The sequence below is a fragment of the Triticum urartu genome, chromosome 5A, assembly GCF_056163025.1.
Source record: "Triticum urartu cultivar PI428250 chromosome 5A, HENAU_Tu73, whole genome shotgun sequence".
Classification (NCBI taxonomy): domain Eukaryota; kingdom Viridiplantae; phylum Streptophyta; class Magnoliopsida; order Poales; family Poaceae; genus Triticum; species Triticum urartu.
This window is the reverse complement of record NC_141877.1, coordinates 614,763,625-614,786,505: the sequence shown is the minus strand read 5'-3', so window position 1 is coordinate 614,786,505 and position 22,881 is coordinate 614,763,625. Positions and strand designations below refer to the sequence as shown.

General features: G+C 54.6%; 1 protein-coding gene and 1 pseudogene across 1 annotated transcript; one reads left to right on the top strand and one right to left on the bottom strand.

Moving 5' to 3' along the window:
* Window positions 1–1,733: 1,733 nt before the first annotated feature.
* The window catches only part of LOC147973374 (meiotic drive suppressor JIEYAO-like), a 66,898-nt pseudogene continuing 45,750 nt past the window's right edge, over window positions 1,734–22,881 (top strand).
* Window positions 5,626–7,617, bottom strand: LOC147973375 (uncharacterized). The gene has a single exon (XM_087524971.1). It carries the CDS (start codon window positions 7,610–7,612, stop codon window positions 6,686–6,688), a length of 927 nt encoding a protein of 308 aa, XP_087381097.1. The 5' UTR covers window positions 7,613–7,617; the 3' UTR covers window positions 5,626–6,685.

Here is a 22,881-nt window from a genome sequence, read left to right as displayed (position 1 = left end):
CACCCTAGAGCTTGTTCCTCTTGGGTGCCTTGGCGCCCTAGACGGTTGGTGTTGTTCGGAGCTCAATCGTTGTGGTGTAAAGCTCCGGGAAAGCGTCGGGGTCTCCAATTAGGTTGTGGAGATCGCCCCGAGCAATTTGACGGGTACCGGTGACCGCCCCCAAGGGTTGCCAAAGTGTACGGGTTCGGTGACCGCCCCCAAGGGTTGCCATTTGTACGGGTTCGGTGACCGCCCTCAAGGGTCCCTTAGTGGAATCACGGCATCTTGCATTGTGCGAGGGCGTGAGGAGATTACGGTGGCCCTAGTGGCTTCTTGGGGAGCATTGTGCCTCCACACCGCTCCAAACGGAGATTAGCATCCGCAATGGTGTGAACTTCGGGATACATCATCGTCTCCGCGTGCCTCGGTTATCTCTTACCCGAGCTCTTTACTTATGCACTTTACTTTGTGATAGCCGTATTGTTTCTTGTCATATATCTTGCTATCGCATAGTTGCTTATCTTGCTTAGCATAAGTTGTTGGTGCACATAGGTGAGCCTAGTTGTTTTAGGTTTTGTGCTTGACAAATTAACCGCTAGGTTTATTTCGCATTTGTTCAAGCCTAAATCATAATTATTTTAAAACGCCTATTCACCCCCCTCTAGGCGACATCCACGATCTTTCAGCGTAGTACCAGGTCTGGGCTGCACCGCGGAGGTGGTAGGATGCCAGCCAAGTACGCTCCGACGCGAGCGTGCGCTGGCCACGGAAAAACTGCTCACACTGGTTGAGCCAGTTAAGCGGGTCCTCCGTGCCATCATAAGTGGTGAAATCGATCTTGGCGAACTGTGGCGGCGTCTGGGTCGGCGCGCCATGGCCGGCCGGCTTGGCGGTGTGGAGCAGTGATGATGACGGGGCCCGGTCAACGGTGGGAAGGCCGTCGTAGGCCCTCGCGGAGCCGGACAAGGCCCCAGACTGCAGTGTGGGTACCGGTGGGTCCCCTGCCTCTGTGTAAACTGGCGGTGGCAACATCCTGGTTAGCCAGGCCGGGATCGGGGACGGTGACGGCGGAAACCAGACCTGCTGGATCAGAAGTCCTCCCGGTGTGGATTGGCCCAGTCCGGAGCTGGGCGGCGGCGGCGGGAGCTGGACCGGCGCGGTTGGCGCGGCTGGGGCCGGCGCGGGCCAGTGTGGCCACTGCGGCGCTGGGCCGGGCATGGGTGGCGCCGCGAGAACCGGCGCGGGCCACTGCGGCCAGGACGGCGCTGGGGCGGGCGGCGGCTAGAGCGACGGATGGGCCCTGGCGATCGCCGCGGGTACCGAGTGCCAGGGCAGGTGCAGCAGCGGCGGGGGCCCGCCGATGTAGCCCGCCTGCAACGGCAGCAGAGGCGTCCCGCTCGGGCCCGAAGCGTTCTGGATCGGCCAGTGCGTCGCCCGGTGGCTGTAGGCAGCAGTCGCAGCCGGCGGGGTGGTGTGCGGGCCGTCCAAGTAGAGGGAGATGCCCTGGACGGCTGTCATGAGGTCCCGCAGGGTGCTGGTGATCTCCTCCGGCGTGAAGACGGAGGTTGTCGGCGACGCGGAGGTGATCGGGGACGGCGGCATTGGGGACCCGACTGTGGTCACCGGGACGATGGTGATGATGGGCAGCGCCGGCGTGGGTGTTGATGACGACATGATCGAACCCGAGTCTTTGGATACCAAATTGGTAGAGCCAAGGGTCCTATCAGATCTGCTCCAGAGGTTGTAGGGGAAGGATGGAGTGGGACGGGGCGATGATCGGGCGTGCCATCGCGTCGGAGGGAGATGGCGGCGGCGGCTAGGGTTAGAGGCGGCTAGGGGTTCCGGCTCCTCTGGGAGCCGGGCAATAGGGATAATAATATTCTTATTGCTTAATTTCAAAAAGAGTCTTACATCCTATATTTATAACCTAGATAACTTGCATAAGAATTAACCTAAGATAACTTGCATAAGGAATTAACCTAAGATAACTTGTGGGCTAAGATTGCCCGGTGGGCCTAGCTAAACCGGCCATAACAAAGGTGAAGAAGGTGCAACCGCAGATAATATGGATCCTTCCCGCCCTTATCTAGTTCTCGAAAAAATGGATCTTGATAAGATCCACGTGGTGTGGCCACTACCAATCTTATGATCTTCATCTCGACTTCAGTTAATTATCTTCCTTTTTGCACTGGCTCCTGAGTCTTGACATTATCTCTTCCAGTGGAATCGTTTGAGATCCGCGTGGCTCGCCAAGTCACTACCGGACTCGCGGTCTATGCCTACGGCCAGGGGCCGTCGGCATAGGTCCTTTGCCGTCGGCATAGATCTATGCCTACGGCTGCCATTGGCATAGACCCGTCGGCGTAGATATCGTCAGCGTAGTCTTGTCAGACCGTCGGCGTAGTATAGCCGTCGGCATAGGGCCTTATGCCGACGGCCGTGGTCAGCCGTCGGCATAGTTTAGCCGTCGGCAGTGTTTTTCGTCTGACGGCAACGGACGGCGCCGTCAAAAGCGCCGACAAGTCATGGGACGCCACGTGGCAGAGGTACGCCGACGGCTTGGCCGTCGGCATACCTCTGCCACGTGGCGTCCCGTGGTGCGCCTGGTGGCAGTGCTATGCCTACGGCAAAGCTGTAGGCATAGATGGAATCTATGCCGACGGCTTTGCCGTAGGCATAGCACTGCCACGTGTATTTCCCTGGTTTCTCCTGGCGGCAGGGCTATGCCTATGGCAAAGCCGTCGGCATAGATCTGCCACGTGGCAAGCCCTGGTAACTCATGGGCTTATATATGCCGACGGCTTTGCCGTAGGCATAGTTTTTTCTATTTTTTATTTTCTCTGTTTTCTCTTTTTCAATTCATTTGACAACATTTCAAAGTAGAATAATATGGAATTATGCAGAAATATGACAGTTCATCATCTAAACATACTCAAGTTCATCATCATCATCTAAACATAGTCAAGTTCATCATCATCATCTAAAGATCATCACCGGCGGAAGTTCATGAACACATAAGTAGTGCAAGACATGGAACATCATAAAAGTAGCAACATGAAAGGCACGGCACGACGGCCACATGCACGTAATCATCATCGACATCAAGCAAGACCACCTCCACCAAAACCACCACCACCAAGACCACCTCCGCCAAAACCGCCACCGCAACCACCATCACTCTGCCAGATCGGAGTGACTGGGGTCAACGGAGCAGTAGTCGAGCCACCGGTCCCCTACATGTTTTAGAAAAGATTCTAACGGTAAATATGATATGATAGTGTTGAATGAACGAGAACTAGTTTGCCAGTAGTTACGCAAATGTACTAACCGGACCATCACTGCCTAGTGCCACCCATTCATCGAACGTGGGCACGTGTGGGGGTTCTCCCGCAGGTGGTGGTGGGGGTCCCATTTGTGGTGGATCCGTGCGGTTACTCCAAGATGCCAACATAGCCTGGATGTTAGTTAAACAAGCAAACTAGAAGGTCAGAAGGAATGAAAGTGCAAAAAATTAGCTTGGTTTTAAGAGGGCAAAACTAACCGCCATCATCTGACGGTTGTAATCATCATTTGCCTTCACTCGTTGCAAGTACTCTCGCACCTCGAGATTCCTACATAATTTAGGTTGTTTCTAAGTGAGCAATGCTGAAAATGAACTGAGAATGCTAGAGAGAAAAAGATAAAGGGGAAGTACTTACAGCATGCTGGCGGGCTAAGGGAGTCTGTGAATGCCCCGTACTCTCTAACTGGCTCGGGTTGGTAGACCGAAGCCGTGTGTACGAGATCGAAGGAGTTATCAAGCCATCGAAACACGGATACCGGCCATGTGACTTCCCCTGGATGGCCACCACCGCCATGTCGTCAATCTGAGACTGGGCGACCTCAGGAACAGGAACATCCGGATGCAACTTCTGATAGTGCTGAGTGTAAGACTCCAGGTGCTCCTCGGTCTTGCCGTAGTACTGGCTCTCGCCCTCCTTGGGATGACTCCGCTCGCGGCCCAGCTTCCACGACTCAATGTCTGAGAGCGGCCTCTTCAACTTGTCCTCCTGCAACGTCAAACAGAAGTTAGCCATACATAAGAACATGACGGTAAAGAAGAACAAAAATGCATCATGCATATAGATATACCTTCATGGCCTTGAAGCCCCAGTGGTTCCTGTTTCCTTGGCCGTGTGTCCCGTCTTTTCCACGGTTAGCCCGGGCCTTGATGCTCTTGGCAGCAAACTCTACATCGTCGCTGAGCCACCTATCAACCAAACTCGCCCATCCGTCATGCCTTCCATAGCACCAACGAGGAACAACCTATGCAAATTTTGGAAGCATGACATGTGAGCACGAAACATATAGTTGACTGCTTGAAACAATGATAAGTTAGTAATAGTTACCATCATGAACTTCTCCCTGTTCAAGGTAAGTCGTTGCCTCTGCGCTTGAGTTTTGGTCATCTTTTGTTGCAGGTAGATGTGGTAGTACCGCGAGACGGCAACCCAGCGCACCTCGTACTGCAACTGACGAGCTTTCTTCTTCGCAGCCGCATGCAAGACCACGTCGGCTCTGGCCTTGTGCTCGTCAAGAACTCTATAGAGTTGCTGCAATCATGCATAAACCAGAAGCAAACAAGGCATGAGTTGAGTGATTCAATGATAAACTATGAACGAAACTGAAGACAAGTGATTCAGAAGAGAACTTACCCAAAATTTGGTGATCACGGCCTTAGCGGCCGTCCCGTACTCCGCATTGCTGCAAGCCTCGTAGTGGGCCCAGCTCGTGGCCAAAACCCGCAGCTGCGGGTCCCTGTCTGGCCGCTGGCAAAATAGGCCAGGCCAAAACTCCTTCAACAGGACAGTGATAAGGTCGTTCGGTTTACGGCCCTTTCCGCAAAGGATTCAGTTTCTGCAAAAGAATCAAATGATTGCCATGTGTACAATAAGAAAATGTTGTCATGTGTTGAAAATATGATTGAGAGGCACTTACTCTGTCCCCACAGGTTCAATGAGCCACTTGTGCTCCTCAATAGAAGGTGGTGTAGGTAGTCCGGCATTACCACACAGCCACCCCTGCGGAGCACCCGGTGGCAAGTCACCCCACAACTCGGGATCAACCTCCCCTCCACCCTCCTTGCCCTCCTCCTCACCCTCCTCCTCGCCCTCCTCCTCCTCACTCTCCTCCTCCTCGCCATCAGGAACATACTCCTCCTCCTCAGACTCAGAAGGTGCCTCTGTATAGGAGGGCATCGAAGAAGACCCTCCTATTTCGGACACGGCCCGAAGTTTTTTGCCCCGGCTGCCTCTCCCCCCACCTCCTCCTCCTCTAGGGGCTCTCCCCCCACCGCCTCCTCCTCTAGGGTCTCCTCCCCCGACCCCTCCACCTCCCTGTGAGGTGTCATCCTCGCGTAGTCGGGAGGGAACCTTGTGGGCTCGTCCACTCCGAGTAAGTCCTTTGAATTTACTGAGGAAACTGGCGCCGCTGGACTTGCCCATGATTAGCAAACCTGCATTGAGAAGAGAATAAACAATTAGCAAGGATATCAATTAAACAAGCATACAGGAAACACATTAATACCAGAAGAGCACATTAAGCATACTATTGTAATGATCATTAAAAGAACTTACATTTTCTAGAACCCATATGAATCATCACTATTGTAATCTATTTGTGGACCGGTCTCATCATCACTATCACGCATATCTTCTTCATTGTCTGACGGAGGTGGAGGCTCTTCCTCATCGTCAGCGTCTTCATTTAACTTTTCAAGCATAATTATGTCTCTTTGATTCACAACTGCCTCACCATCAATCCGTGCGTGGTCGTCGTTTGGGTCCAGGTCAACATAACCCAAGTCATCATCCTCGTTGTTTCAGACCACGTCATCGTGTTCCTCTTGATAGAACACTCCCTCGTATGTCATGGGGTTTATGTTGTAGTAATCATCATCGTTCGGGTCCGGTAGCTTACCATGCGGCGACACCTTGAACACAACTTCCCAACCCTTTAGGTACTCTTTCTGGCATGGGTAAGGCAGATAATATACTTGTGTGGCCTGGGTAGCGGCGATAAAGAGATCAGCTCCGGCATAGACGGTTGATGGTTTAACTTCAACTAAACCAACAGAAGGCGTATGTCTCAGACCCTTTTTGGGGTCGAACCATCGGCATTTGAACACAGTGAGACTTAGGTGTTTGCGGCCATGTTTGAATGTAAGCTCGTATATTTTTCCTACCCTTCCGTAGTAATCTACTTTATTATCTCCTTCAGTGAAGACTCCGGTATTTATGGTTTTGGGATCAGGCCGACTGTTCTGGTGCTCCTCTGTATGGAAGCGATACCCATTCACATCATACTTTTCGCATGTCATGACGAGAGGGTCAAAACCCATGGAAACCCATCTCAATTCTTCATCCATTGATTCGGTCGGATCATTTCCCTACAAGTTTAATTGAAATTATAGGGCGCATGAGTTTAATTGAAATTATAGGGTGCATGAGTTTAATTGAAAGTGTGAAAAATTACTTTCTCCATGAATCACGCAACGAAATTTTTCCTTCCATCAGCACCCTTTCGGAGAAGAGCAAGTGCCTCCGCTTCAGTAGGAGGCAGCATTCCCGTCCATTCTTCTTCAACGAATCGACTACAATAAGAAAAGCGGTATAAGAACTAGGCAAAGTGAACATAACGAATTGACTAAAAGAATGGTGCAAAGGTATTACCTCATCCACTCATCCTCAACTTCCTTGATGTTGTGCAAGATATAGAACATGACATCCTCCCACTCATCTCGTGGCATGAGATAAGGTTTCGAGCATCCAGCCCTACCACCTTGCCCGATGAATAGAGGCAACTTGGGTTTATACTTGGGTTCTTCTGTATTGTATCGAGACACCTTATTGTGCAACGTGGGAACATGGTCCGGATAGTAGGCTGTCCTGAGGTCTGCCACCTCCTCTAGGATAACTGCCTCAGCTATGGAAGCTTCAATCTTAGCTTTGTTTCCACATTTCTGTCTCAGATGCTTGTTCTGTCTCTCAGGGCCGTACTGCCAATGATTCTGCACAGGGCCCCCCAACAATACCTCGTTCGGGAGGTGCAAAATGAGATGTGTCATCGGAGTAAAGAAGCCTGGCGGGAAGATCTTCTCTAGCTTGCATATCAACTCCGGCGCCTTCTTATGCATTTCTTTTATCTTCTCAGGACATACTTCTTTAGCACAAAGCGTGCGGAAGAAATGGCTTAACTCCGCAAGCACACGCCAGACACGCTCGGGAACATAGCCCCGAACCATCACCAGCATAATCCTCTCAATCCATACATGATAGTCATGACTCTTGAGCCCGGTCACTCTGCCCGTTGAAAGATTGACCCCCTTACTTATATTCGACGCATAACCATCAGTGAACTTCACGACGTGTTTCAGCCACTTGAATGCCTCCATCTTATAATCCTTTTTAAGTACGAAGTCAGCATCTGGCTTGAACCAAGATTTTCGACTGCCTGTGGGAGGCTGCATGTGTAGACGTGGTCTATCACAAATATTCTGTTGATCAACTCTAGCATTAACATTATCCTTTGTCTTATCAGGAATGTTGAGGATCGTGCGAAAAAGGGACTCTGTGACATTCTTTTCGGTGTGCATCACGTCTATGTTGTATGGAAGTTTGAGGTCCTTAAAATAGGGAAGCTGCGTGAAGGGGGTAATGTGAGTCCAATTGTGCGTCTCACCATATCCTTCAAAAAAAATTCCCTTTACCTTTTCCTTTGCCCTCGCCCTCGTCTTCGCCTGTGGCTTTGCCTTTGCCTTTGCCTTTGCCTTTCCCTTCACCGGCAGGCTTAAGAGCTTTCAGCTGAGCAAGCACATCCGCACCAGAAAACGTTGGAATCTCGTTTACTTCATGGACAACTTTGCCTTTTGTGAAGTCCTTCTTGTCTTCCCTATCAGGATGGTCTGGAGGGAGGAACTGTCGATGCAGGTCAAATGCAACATACTTGCCACCCTTCTTCAGCCAAATAAAAATCAAGGCCTGCATGCACACTGGGCAAGGCATCTTTCCACTTGTACAACATCCGCAGAACAGGGCATAACCGGGAAAGTCATGCATGCAATATTGTAGCCAAACTTTCATCAAGAAATTTTTCTGCAGATGTCGGTCGTATGTCAACCTCGGGAAGTACCAAGAATGGTGCAAATCATCCACCAACGGCTGCATAAACACACTCAAATTCTTCCCCGGATATTCAGGCCCCGGAATTATAAGCGACAGGAACATGGTCTTGCGTTGCATTATGGCGCCAGGAGGGAGATTGAGCGGAATAACAAATACGGGCCAACAGCTGTATGGATTAGACGACATACCATATGGATTGAACCCATCACCTGTTATAGCAATTCTGACATTCCCAGCCTCGGCTGCTTCCTCCGGGTACTCTATATCGAATGACTTCCATGCTTCACGTCCTGATGGATGTACATTTTTTTTTGGATTGTACCTTTTCCCTTCCTTGTGCCGCTTCATCATTTTGGCAGACTCATCGGTGATGAAAAGGCGCTGCGGTCTTTTTATAAAATCAAGATACCGAAGAACCTTCACAGGGATTTTTAGCTGCTGCTTCTGACCATGCTTATTGACCACCTCAATATACCGAGAGGAACCGCACTTCCTACAGTACTTGTCATCCGCATACTCATGCCTAAACAAAAGGCAATTCTTTGGACAAACATGTATTTTCTCATAGTCCATGGAGAGCGCCTTCATGATTTTCTTTGTAGCGTACATGGTTTTCGGCAGTTCATGGCCCTCAGGCAGGCTGTTAGCCCATACTCCCAAAAATGCTTCGAAGCAACCTCGGCTACAGCCGTACTCAGCCTTGACTGCCATCAGTTGCGAGATGGCATCCATCACAGACAGCTTGGCACCCTCATAGAGAGGTTTCTTTGATGAGGCCAAGATTTCCAGGAAGGCCTTTGCGGTTTCCTCCGGCTCCTCCGGTTCATTCGCTGAATGTGACGGAGGTGTCGGCTGTGCAGCAAAGACATCATCTAGCATGTCTTTAACCCCATCGTCCTCATAACCAGCGACGCGTTGTCGTATCACATCCTCTCTACCACGGTCCCGCTGGGCAAAGTTTATCGGCATATTAAAGTTGGGCATAAATCCATGCGTGCGAAGGTGCTTAGTCATCTCACTCTTATCTCTGCGGATACGTCTCTTACATCTGGCACACGGGCATTTTGGCACCATCCTCATTGGACTACGGAATATCTCTTTCAAAAACACATCAGTTTTCTCGACCCACTCTGTTGTTACTTGATTCCGACGGAAAAACCCACTATACATCCACTGATTATCTGCCATCTCTACTTTATTGGAAGCCACACAACAAAATTAAGGATTCATTTAAATTACTCACATCAATATTTTATTTTTTACAAGGTTGACGAGAATCGACATTTAATCCACCTACATCTCTAATAGGTAAAGATGGGTCCTAATCCCACCCGAGAATGTGTAGATTGAGTACGTTGTCCATGCTCTACCCCATTCCGAGATAAAATTTCGGCAGCACCTCCCCGCTGTTCTCCAAATACACATCTCGGCAAAATGCCGAGAGAATGTGCATCCGGAGAACAACAGGGAGGCGCCGCCGAAATCCTATCTCGGAACGGGGTAGAGCATGAACAACGTACCCAATCTACACATCCTCGGGCTGTCCGTGGAAAGCGCTGGACAATCCGAAAGAGCTACGGTGATAAATATGCAATTGAATGCATATTTATCGATGCAACCCTTTCGGACCTAGGTTACGCGACTTGATGTGAAAATTTAATCTAGTGACATGGAAAAAAAGTGGACGAGGTCATGGAATTGTTGCTCACCCTCCGATGTAGAGGATGTAGTCGATCAAAGGGGGGACGATCGTGGACCAACACCTCCAACGTCGACGGTCACTCCACGAAGATGGAACACCACAAATCCTGTTAATTTGACCAAGTGCAAAAAAATAGGTTAAGCATTGACACTTTAAACTATGAAAAAGTCATATTTCGTCAAGTGTCAAATATTGTCCTTAAATTTTTTTAGCAAGATCATCATGATTAAATAACCACTCATCATATGCCAATTTTGGAGCACATCTCACACAACTATTTCAGAAACTAAATGTCACATAGCAAGGATTTAGACACAGGTCCACCTCCTATCCATGCCATCTCTAGATGTCAACAACTCAAAGAACATGACACAAACATCAACTCAAAAATTTGTTTTGCATGCATATGTGAATAGACTTAGGGGCTGAATACACCATCCATTAATCTCACATGCATATATTGTCATAATCCATTATATATCATATTGGTACAAATATTAGGCTTATGGACATAAAATCTAGAAGAGAACAATGCTAACAATTACATCACTTGTCTTTGTGAAGATAAGTTACACATGTCCATACATAGTAGTTATTTGCAGCAAATAAACATGAAACTATAAATGTCACATTAGGAAAAATGAAAAAAAAGAGCATAGCTCACCGGGCAGAGGGGCGTCACGGCGATGGAAGGGACGGGAGGGACGGGGCTGGTCGTGGTCGGCCGGAGAAGCAGAGGAGGCCGCCGACCAGAGCTAGCACCAGGGCCGGCCGGGCAGGGTCGCGGGCTTGCCGGAGCCGTGGCCAGGCGTGCTCGGGGAGGGGCCGAGGCGAGGCAGGGCCCGGTTCATGGCGGGGCAGAGAGCTGGGGTGGAGGCAAGGCGTGGAGACGAGATGGCGACGACGTGGGTGGAGCGGCGGCGGGCGGGAGGGCGGCAGAGAGCTGGCATGGCGGCGGCGGCGCGAGAAGGGGAGGGGAGGGGAGGGGTGGAGCGGCAGTAAGGGGGACGGGCGAGGGAAGGGGAGAGTGGCGCGGGTGGAGCAGCGGCGGGCGGGCGGAGGGGAGCGTCGCGGGCGGCGGCGGTAGCGCGGGTCGGGCTCGGGGGCGCGCGGGATCTGTGGGCCGGGGAAGAACGAGTGGAGGGGGTGACCGGGGACAGGATAAGGTAACTATGTCGACGGCTAAGCCGTCGGCATATATTAATCATGCCACGTGGCATATATGCTGACGGCTAAGCCTTAGGCATAGGTGTATTTTTTATACATATTAATTACAAACTAGCCGTATACATGTTAATTACACACGTGGCATATATTATTAACTGTCTTCATATATATTTTTAGTGTATATTATACTCATACGCATTGAAAAGTTTCGTATATATATAAAATACTTGTACGTACATATTAAATATTTTCAAATACACGTTCTTAAATATTTTTGAATGATACATGGTATAAAATTATATTAAAAATGATACATGGTATACATATTTTTGACATGCATGAACATTATTTAAAATGTACCATACATTTTCTTTAATGGGTTGAAACATTATTTTTAATGACATGATCTTGTTTTATTGTACAACAATTTTCTAAAATATCACCTATATTTTTTTCTGAACCGAATTTTTTCTATGGTCAGCAACATTTCTTTATGATATAAATATTTTCTATGGTCTCGCGAAAGGTGATACATAGGAGAGCAACTTACTGAGGGGTACCGGTACGGAGTACCTGATCCGGTAACTATGCGAGTGCCTGAACCATCTACTACCGTGTCATCGCTGTCCGTGAGGGGTGCCACGCCCCGGAGATGCGTGCCGCCTCTTCGGACATGCCACCATACCACCCCGCGTGTATGAGGGCCCGGTGCGACGCTCCGGTGGCATTGCTACCACCCCAGGGCCCCCGTCCCGCATAACTCTGTAGCGTTTGATCACAGGATCTAGCCCTTTGACTTTGCACGGACGGGCTTTGACCAGCGGACCTCCCCGCCCGGTTGTGTTAGGTCAGCCCATAGAACACTTTGGAGCAACAACCGGGCCAGACCCACAGCAAGATCCCCTCCGTGTAGACCCGACGCGTCCGTTTCCCCCCTCTAGGTGCCGGCGGCGGCGCCGTCCGTGAGGGGGGGGACACCCCGGACACGCGTGCCGGGCGTTTGCAACCGCCACAACACTTCCAGACATGTGAGAGGCCGCCTACTCAAGATTTGGCGGCATGCTAGCCCCCGGAGGCCGCCGGCCACAGCCGTAGACGCGCGAAGGGTAATCCGCGTAGAGGGATTTTTTCGGATACTTCTCCATCACCAAAAATTATGAAAAATACCATCGTTCCTATAGCACATGTGCCCACGTCGTGCAAAAAAACTCATGATTTTATCACGCTCCGAGTATTTAATAATATTCACGCCGCATCGTTACCGCAGAACGTGTACTACCGTGTCATCGCCGTCCGTGAGGGGGGGCCACACCCTAGAGACGCGTGCCGCCTCTTCGGACATGCCACCACACCACCCCGCATGTATCGGGGCCCGGTGCGACGCTTCGGTGGCATTGCTACCTCCCCAGGGCCCCCGACCTGCCTAACCCTGTAGCGTTTGACCACGGGATCTAACCCTTTGACTTTGCATGGACGGGCTTTGACCAGCGGACCTCCCCGCCCGGTTGTGTTTGGTCAGCCCATAGGAACACTTTGGAGCAACAACCGGGCCAGACCCACAGCAAGATCCCCTCCGTGTAGACCCGACGCGTCCGTTTCCCTCCTCCAGGTGTCGGCGGCGGCGCCGTCCGTGAGGGGGGGCACACCCCGGACACGCGTGCCGGGCGTTTGCAACCGCCACAACACTTCCAGACTTGTGAGAGGCCGCCTATGCAAGATTTGGCGGCATACTAGCCCCCGGAGGCCGCCGGCCACAGCCGTAGACGCGCGAAGGGCAATCCGCGTAGAGGGAATATTTTGGATACTTCTCCATCGCCAAAAATTATGAAAAATACCATCGTTCCTGTAGCACATGTGCCCACGTCGTGCAAAAAAACTCATGATTTTATCGCGCTCCGAGTATTTAATAATATTCACGCCGCATCGTTACCGCAGAACGTCTACTACCATGTCATCGCCGTATGTGAGGGGGGCCACGCCCCGGAGACGCGTGCCGCCTCTTCGGACATGCCACCACACCACCCCGCAAGTATGAGGGCCCGGTGTGATGCTACGGTGGCATTGCTACCCCCCAGGGCCCCCGTCCCGCCTAACCCTGTAGCGTTTGACCACGGGATCTAGCACTTTGACTTTGCACGGACGGGCTTTGACCAGCGGACCTCCCTGCCCGGTTGTGTTAGGTCAGCCCATAGGAACACTTTGGAGCAACAACCGGGCCAGACACAGCAAGATCCCCTCCGTGTAGACCCGACGCGTCCGTTTGCCCCTCCAGGTGCCGGCGGCGGCGCCGTCCGTGAGGGGGGCACACCCCGGACACGCGTGCCGGGCGTTTGCAACCGCCACAATACTTCCAGACTTGTGAGAGGCCGCCTACGCAAGATTTGGAGGCATGCTATCCCCCGGAGTCCGCCGGCCACAGCCGTATTTGCGCGAAGGGCAATCCGCGTAGAGGGAATTTTTCGGATACTTCTCCATCACCAAAAGTTATGAAAAAATACCATCGTTCCTATAGCACATGTGCCCACGTCGTGCAAAAAACTCATGATTTTATCGCGCTCCGAGTATTTAATAATATTCACGCCGCATCGTTATCGCAGAACGTCTACTACCGTGTCATCGCCGTTCGTGAGGGGGGCCACGCCCCGGAGACACGTGGCGCCTCTTCGGACATGCCACCACACCACCCCGCATGTATGAGGGCCCGGTGCGATGCTCCGGTGACATTGCTACCCCCAGGGCCCCCGTCCCGCCTAACCCTGTAGCGTTTGACCACGGGATCTAGCCCTTTGACTTTGCACGGACGGGCTTTGACCAGCGGACCTCCCCGCCCGGTTGTGTTAGGTCAGCCCATAGGAACACTTTGGAGCAACAACCGGGCCAGACCCACAGCAAGATCCCCTCCGTGTAGACCCGACGCGTCCGTTTCCCCCCCTCCAGGTGCCGGCGGCGGCGTCGTCCGTGAGGGGGGGGGCACACCCCGGACACGCATGCCGGGCGTTTGCAACCGCCACAACAATTCCAGACTTGTGAGAGGCCGCCTACGCAAGATTTGGTGGCATGCTAGCCCCCGGAGGCCGCCGGCCACTACCGTAGACGCGCGAAGGGCAATCCGCGTAGAGGGAATTTTTCGGATACTTCTCCATCACCAAAAATTATGAAAAAAAACCATCGTTCCTCTAGCGCATGTGCCCACGTCCTGCAAAAAAACTCATGATTTTATCGCGCTCTGAGTATTTAATAATATTCACGCCGCATCGTTATCGCAGAACGTCTACTACCGTGTCATCGCCGTTCGTGAGGGGGGCCACGCCCCGGAGACACGTGGCGCCTCTTCGGACATGCCACCACACCACCCCGCATGTATGAGGGCCCGGTGCGATGCTCCGGTGACATTGCTACCCCCAGGGCCCCCGTCCCGCCTAACCCTGTAGCGTTTGACCACGGGATCTAGCCCTTTGACTTTGCACGGACGGGCTTTGACCAGCGGACCTCCCCGCCCGGTTGTGTTAGGTCAGCCCATAGGAACACTTTGGAGCAACAACCGGGCCAGACCCACAGCAAGATCCCCTCCGTGTAGACCCGACGCGTCCGTTTCCCCCCCTCCAGGTGCCGGCGGCGGCGTCGTCCGTGAGGGGGGGCACACCCCGGACACGCGTGCCGGGCGTTTGCAACCGCCACAACAATTCCAGACTTGTGAGAGGCCGCCTACGCAAGATTTGGTGGCATGCTAGCCCCCGGAGGCCGCCGGCCACTACCGTAGACGCGCGAAGGGCAATCCGCGTAGAGGGAATTTTTCGGATACTTCTCCATCACCAAAAATTATGAAAAAAAACCATCGTTCCTCTAGCGCATGTGCCCACGTCGTGCAAAAAAACTCATGATTTTATCGCGCTCTGAGTATTTAATAATATTCACGCCGCATCGTTACCGTAGAACGTCTACTACCGTGTCATCGCCGTCCGTGAGGGGGGGCACGCCCCGGAGACGCGTGCCGCCTCTTGGGACATGCCACCACACCACCCCACATGTATGAGGGCCCGGTGCGATGCTCCAGTGGCATTGCTACCCCCCCAGGGCCCCCGTCCCGCCTAACCCTGTAGCGTTTGACCACAGGATCTAGCCCTTTGACTTTGCACGGACGGGCTTTGACCAGCGGACCTCCCTGCCCGGTTGTGTTAGGTCAGCCCATAGGAACACTTTGGAGCAACAACCGGGCCAGACCCACAGCAAGATCCCCTCCGTGTAGACCCGACGCGTCCGTTTCCCCCCTCCAGGTGCCGGCGGTGGCGCCGTCCGTGAGGGGGGGCACACCCCGGACACGCGTGCCGGGCGTTTGCAACCGCCACAACACTTCTAGACTTGTGAGAGGCCGCCTACGTAAGATTTGGCGGCATGCTAGCCCCCGGAGGCCGCCGGCCACAGCCGTAGACGCGCGAAGGGCAATCCGCGTAGAGGGAATTTTTCGGATACTTCTCCATCACCAAAAATTATGAAAAAATACCATCGTTCCTATAGCACATGTGCCCACGTCGTGCAAAAAAACTCATGATTTTATCGCGCTCCGAGTATTTAATAATATTCACGCCGCATCGTTACCGCAGAACGTCTACTACCGTGTCATCGCCGTCCGTGAGGGGGGGCCACGCCCTGGAGACGCGTGTCGCCTCTTCGGACATGCCACCACACCACCCCGCAAGTATGAGGGCCAGTGCGACACTCCGGTGGCATTGCTACCCCCAGGGCCCCCGGCCCGCATAACCCTGTAGCGTTTGACCATGGGATCTAGCCCTTTGACTTTGCACGGACGGGCTTTGACCAGTGGACCTCCCCGCCCGGTTGTGTTAGGTCAGCCCATAGGAACACTTTGAAGCAACAACCGGGCCAGACCCACAGCAAGATCCCCTCCGTGTAGACCCGACGCGTCCGTTTCCCCCTCCAGGTGCCGGCGGCGGCGCCGTCCGTGAGGGGGGGCACACCCCGGACATGCGTGCCGGGCGTTTGCAACCGCCACAACACTTCCAGACTTGTGAGAGGCCGCCTACGTAAGATTTGGCGGCATGCTAGCCCCCGGAGGCCGCCGGCCACAGCCGTAGACGCGCGAAGGGCAATCCGCGTAGAGGGATTTTTTCGGATACTTCTCCATCACCAAAAATTATGAAAAAATACCATCGTTCCTATAGCACATGTGCCCACGTCGTGCAAAAAAACTCATGATTTTATCGCGCTCCGAGAATTTAATAATATTCACGCCGCATCGTTACCGCAGAACGTATACTACCGTGTCATCGCCGTCCGTGAGGGGGGCCACGCCCCGGAGACGCGTGCCGCCTCTTCGGACATGCCACCACACCAACCCGCAAGTATGAGGGCCCGGTGCGACGCTCCAGTGGCATTGGTACCCCCCAGGGCCCCCGTCCCGCCTAACCCTGTAGCGTTTGACCACGGGATCTAGCCCTTTGACTTTGCACGGACGGTCTTTGACCAGCGGACCTCCCCGCCCGGTTGTGTTAGGTCAGCCCATAGGAACACTTTGAAGCAACAACCGGGCCAGACCCACAGCAAGATCCCCTTCGTGTAGACCCGACGCGTCCGTTTCCCCCCTCTAGGTGCTGCCGGCGGCGCCGTCTGTGAGGGGGGCACACCCCGGACATGCGTGCCGGGCGTTTGCAACCGCCACAATACTTCCAGACTTGTGAGAGGCCGCCTACGCAAGATTTGGAGGCATGCTAGCCCCCGGAGTCCGCCGACCACAGCCGTAGATGCGCGAAGGGCAATCTACGTAGAGGGAATTTTTCGGATACTTCTCCATCACCAAAAATTATGAAAAAAATACCATCGTTCCTATAGCACATGTGCCCACGTCGTGCAAAAAAACTCATGATTTTATCGCGCTCCGAGTATTTAATAATATTCACGCCGCATCGTTACCGCGGAACGTCTACTACCGTGTCATCGCCGTTCGTGAGGGGGGCCACGCCCTGGAGACGCGTGTCGCCTCTTCGGACATGCCACCACACCACCCCGCAAGTATGAGGGCCCGGTGTGACACTCCGGTGGCATTGCTACCCCCCAGGGCCCCCGTCCCGCCTAACCCTGTAGCGTTTGACCACGGGATCTAGCCCTTTGACTTTGCACGGACGGGCTTTGACCAGCGGACCTCCCCGCCCGGTTGTGTTAGGTCAGCCCATAGGAACACTTTGAAGCAACAACCGGGCCAGACCCACAGCAAGATCCCCTCCGTGTAGACCCGACGCGTCCGTTTCCCCCCTCCAGGTGCTGCCGGCGGCGCCGTCTGTGAGGGGGGCACACCCCGGACACGCGTGCTGGGCGTTTGCAACCGCCACAATACTTCCAGACTTGTGAGAGGCCGCCTACGCAAGATTTGGAGGCATGCTAGCCCCCGGAGTCCGCCGACCACAGCCGTAGATTAGCGAAGGGCAATCCGCGTAGAGGGAATTTTTCGGATACTTCTCCATCACCAAAAATTATGAAAAAAATACCATCGTTCCTATAGCACATGTGCCCACGTCGTGCAAAGAAACTCATGATTTTATCGCGCTTCGAGTATTTAATAATATTCACGCCGCAATGTCACCGCAGAACGTCTACTACCGTGTCATCGCCGTCCGTGAGGGGGGGCCACGCCTCGGAGATGCGTGCCGCCTCTTCGGACATGCCACCACACCACCCCGCAAGTATGAGGGCCCGGTGCGACGCTCCGGTGGCATTGCAACCCCCCAGGGCCCCCGTCCCGCCTAACCCTGTAGCGTTTGACCACATGATCTAGCCCTTTGACTTTGCACGGACGGGCTTTGACCAGCGGACCTCCCCGCCCGGTTGTGTTTGGTCAGCCATAGCAACACTTTGGAGCAACAACCGGGCCAGACCCACAGCAAGATCCCCTCTGTGTAGACCCGACGCGTCCGTTTCCCCCCTCCAGGTGCCGGCGGCGGCGCCGTCCGTGAGGGGGGGGGCACACCCCGGACACGCGTGCCGGGCGTTTGCAACCGCCACAACACTTCCAGACTTGTAAGAGGCCGCCTACGCAAGATTTGGTGGCATGCTAGCCCCCGGAGGCCGCCGGCCACAGCCGTAGACGCGCGAAGGGCAATCCGCGTAGAGGGAATTTTTCGGATACTTCTCCATCACCAAAAATTATGAAAAAATACCATCGTTCCTATAGCACATGTGCCCACGTCGTGCAAAAAAACTCATGATTTTATCGCGCTCCGAGTATTTAATAATATTCACGCCGCATCGTTACCGCAGAACGTCTACTACCGTGTCATCGCCGTCTGTGTGGGGGGGGCCACGCCCCGGAGACGCGTGCCGCCTCTTCGGACATGCCACCACACCACGCCGCAAGTATGAGGGCCCGGTGCGACGCTCCGGTGGCATTGCTACCCCCAGGGCCCCCGTCCCGCCTAACCCTGTAGCGTTTGACCACGGGATCTAGCCATTTGACTTTGCACGGACGGGCTTTGACCAGCAGACCTCCCCGCCCGGTTGTGTTAGGTCAGCCCATAGGAACACTTTGGAGCAACAACCGGGCCAAACCCACAGCAAGATCCTCTCCGTGTAGACCCGACGCGTCCGTTTCCCCCCTCCAGGTGCCGGCGGCGGCGCCGTCCGTGAGGGGGGGCACACCCCGGACACGTGTGCCGAGCATTTGCAACCGCCACAAGACTTCCAAACTTGTGAGAGACCGCCTACGCAAGATTTGGCAATATGCTAGCCCCCGGAGGCCGCCGGCCACAGCCGTAGACGCGCGAAGGGCAATCCGCGTAGAGGGAATTTTTCGGATACTTCTCCATCACCAAAAATTATGAAAAAATACCATCGTTCCTATAGCACATGTGCCCACGTCGTGCAAAAAAACTCATGATTTTATCGTGCTCCGAGTATTTAATAATATTCACGCCGCATCGTTACCGCGGAACGTCTACTACCGTGTCGTCACCGTCCGTGAGGGGGGGCCACGGCTCGAAGACGCGTGCCGCCTCTTCGGACATGCCACCGCACCACCCCGCATGTATGAGGGCCCGGTGCGACACTCCGGTGGCATTGCTACCCCCAGGGCCCCCGTCCCGCCTAACCCTGTAGCGTTTGACCACGGGATCTAGCCCTTTGACTTTGCACGGACGGGCTTTGACCAGCAGACCTCCCCGCCCGGTTGTGTTAGGTCAGCCCATAGGAACACTTTGGAGCAACAACCGGGCCAGACCCACAGCAAGATCCCCTCCGTGTAGACCCGACGCGTCCGTTTCCCCCCCTCCAGGTGCCGGCGGCGGCGTCGTCCGTGAGGGGGGGGGCACACCCCGGACACGCATGCCGGGCGTTTGCAACCGCCACAACAATTCCAGACTTGTGAGAGGCCGCCTACGCAAGATTTGTTGGCATGCTAGCCCCCGGAGGCCGCCGGCCACTACCGTAGACGCGCGAAGGGCAATCCGCGTAGAGGGAATTTTTCGGATACTTCTCCATCACCAAAAATTATGAAAAAAAACCATCGTTCCTCTAGCGCATGTGCCCACGTCGTGCAAAAAAACTCATGATTTTATCGCGCTCTGAGTATTTAATAATATTCACGCCGCATCGTTACCGCAGAACGTCTACTACCGTGTCATCACCGTCCGTGAGGGGGGGCACGCCCCGGAGACGCGTGCCGCCTCTTGGGACATGCCACCACACCACCCCGCATGTATGAGGGCCCGGTGCGATGCTCCAGTGGCATTGCTACCCCCCCAGGGCCCCCGTCCCGCCTAACCCTGTAGCGTTTGACCACAGGATCTAGCCCTTTGACTTTGCACGGACGGGCTTTGACCAGCGGACCTCCCTGCCCGGTTGTGTTAGGTCAGCCCATAGGAACACTTTGGAGCAACAACCGGGCCAGACCCACAGCAAGATCCCCTCCGTGTAGACCCGACGCGTCCGTTTCCCCCCTCCAGGTGCCGGCGGCGGCGCCGTCCGTGAGGGGGGGCACACCCCGGCCACGCGTGCCGGGCGTTTGCAACCGCCACAACACTTCTAGACTTGTGAGAGGCCGCCTACGTAAGATTTGGCGGCATGCTAGCCCCCGGAGGCCGCCGGCCACAACCGTAGACGCGCGAAGGGCAATCCGCGTAGAGGGAATTTTTCGGATACTTCTCCATCACCAAAAATTATGAAAAAATACCATCGTTCCTATAGCACATGTGCCCACGTCGTGCAAAAAAACTCATGATTTTATCGCGCTCCGAGTATTTAATAATATTCACGCCGCATCGTTACCGCAGAACGTCTACTACCGTGTCATCGCCGTCCGTGAGGGGGGGCCACGCCCTGGAGACGCGTGTCGCCTCTTCGGACATGCCACCACACCACCCCGCAAGTATGAGGGCCAGTGCGACACTCCGGTGGCATTGCTACCCCCAGGGCCCCCGGCCCGCATAACCCTGTAGCGTTTGACCATGGGATCTAGCCCTTTGACTTTGCACGGACGGGCTTTGACCAGCGGACCTCCTTGCCCGGTTGTGTTAGGTCAGCCCATAGGAACACTTTGGAGCAACAACCGGGCCAGACCCACAGCAAGATCCCCTCCGTGTAGACCCGACGCGTCCGTTTCCCCCCTCCAGGTGCCGGCGGTGGCGCCGTCCGTGAGGGGGGGCACACCCCGGCCACGCGTGCCGGGCGTTTGCAACCGCCACAACACTTCTAGACTTGTGAGAGGCCGCCTACGTAAGATTTGGCGGCATGCTAGCCCCCGGAGGCCGCCGACCACAACCGTAGACGCGCGAAGGGCAATCCGCGTAGAGGGAATTTTTCGGATACTTCTCCATCACCAAAAATTATGAAAAAATACCATCGTTCCTATAGCACATGTGCCCACGTCGTGCAAAAAAACTCATGATTTTATCGCGCTCCGAGTATTTAATAATATTCACGCCGCATCGTTACCGCAGAACGTCTACTACCGTGTCATCGCCGTCCGTGAGGGGGGGCCACGCCCTGGAGACGCGTGTCGCCTCTTCGGACATGCCACCACACCACCCCGCAAGTATGAGGGCCAGTGCGACACTCCGGTGGCATTGCTACCCCCAGGGCCCCCGGCCCGCATAACCCTGTAGCGTTTGACCATGGGATCTAGCCCTTTGACTTTGCACGGACGGGCTTTGACCAGTGGACCTCCCCGCCCGGTTGTGTTAGGTCAGCCCATAGGAACACTTTGAAGCAACAACCGGGCCAGACCCACAGCAAGATCCCCTCCGTGTAGACCCGACGCGTCCGTTTCCCCCTCCAGGTGCCGGCGGCGGCGCCGTCCGTGAGGGGGGGCACACCCCGGACATGCGTGCCGGGCGTTTGCAACCGCCACAACACTTCCAGACTTGTGAGAGGCCGCCTACGTAAGATTTGGCGGCATGCTAGCCCCCGGAGGCCGCCGACCACAGCCGTAGACGCGCGAAGGGCAATCCGCGTAGAGGGATTTTTTCGGATACTTCTCCATCACCAAAAATTATGAAAAAATACCATCGTTCCTATAGCACATGTGCCCACGTCGTGCAAAAAAACTCATGATTTTATCGCGCTCCGAGAATTTAATAATATTCACGCCGCATCGTTACCGCAGAACGTATACTACCGTGTCATCGCCGTCCGTGAGGGGGGCCACGCCCCGGAGACGCGTGCCGCCTCTTCGGACATGCCACCACACCAACCCGCAAGTATGAGGGCCCGGTGCGACGCTCCAGTGGCATTGGTACCCCCCAGGGCCCCCGTCCCGCCTAACCCTGTAGCGTTTGACCACGGGATCTAGCCCTTTGACTTTGCACGGACGGTCTTTGACCAGCGGACCTCCCCGCCCGGTTGTGTTAGGTCAGCCCATAGGAGCACTTTGAAGCAACAACTGGGCCAGACCCACAGCAAGATCCCCTTCGTGTAGACCCGACGCGTCCGTTTCCCCCCTCTAGGTGCTGCCGGCGGCGCCGTCTGTGAGGGGGGCACACCCCGGACATGCGTGCCGGGCGTTTGCAACCGCCACAATACTTCCAGACTTGTGAGAGGCCGCCTACGCAAGATTTGGAGGCATGCTAGCCCCCGGAGTCCGCCGACCACAGCCGTAGATGCGCGAAGGGCAATCTGCGTAGAGGGAATTTTTCGGATACTTCTCCATCACCAAAAATTATGAAAAAAATACCATCGTTCCTATAGCACATGTGCCCACGTCGTGCAAAAAAACTCATGATTTTATCGCGCTCCGAGTATTTAATAATATTCACGCCGCATCGTTACCGCAGAACGTCTACTACCGTGTCATCGCCGTCTGTGAGGGGGGGCCACGCCCCGTAGACGCGTGCCGCCTCTTCGGACATGCCACCACACCACCCCGGAAGTATGAGGGCCCGGTGCGACGCTCCGGTGGCATTGCTACCCCCAGGGCCCCCGTCCCGCCTAACCCTGTAGCGTTTGACCACGGGATCTAGCCCTTTGACTTTGCACGGAGGAGCTTTGACCAGCGGACCTCCCCGCCCGGTTGTGTTAGGTCAGCCCATAGGAACACTTTGAAGCAACAACCGGGCCAGACCCACCGCAAGATCCCCTCCGTGTAGACCCGACGCGTCCGTTTGCCCCCTCCAGGTGCCGGCGGCGGCGCCGTCCGTGATGGGGGCACACCCCGGACACGCGTGCCGGGCGTTTGGAACCGCCACAACACTTCCAGACTTGTGAGAGGCCGCCTACGCAAGATTTGGCGGCATACTAGCCCTCGGAGGCCGCCGGCCACAACCGTAGACGCGCGAAGGGCAATCCGCGTAGAGGGAATTTTCCGGATACTTCTCCATCACCAAAAATTATGAAAAAATACCATCGTTCCTATAGCACATGTGCCCACGTCGT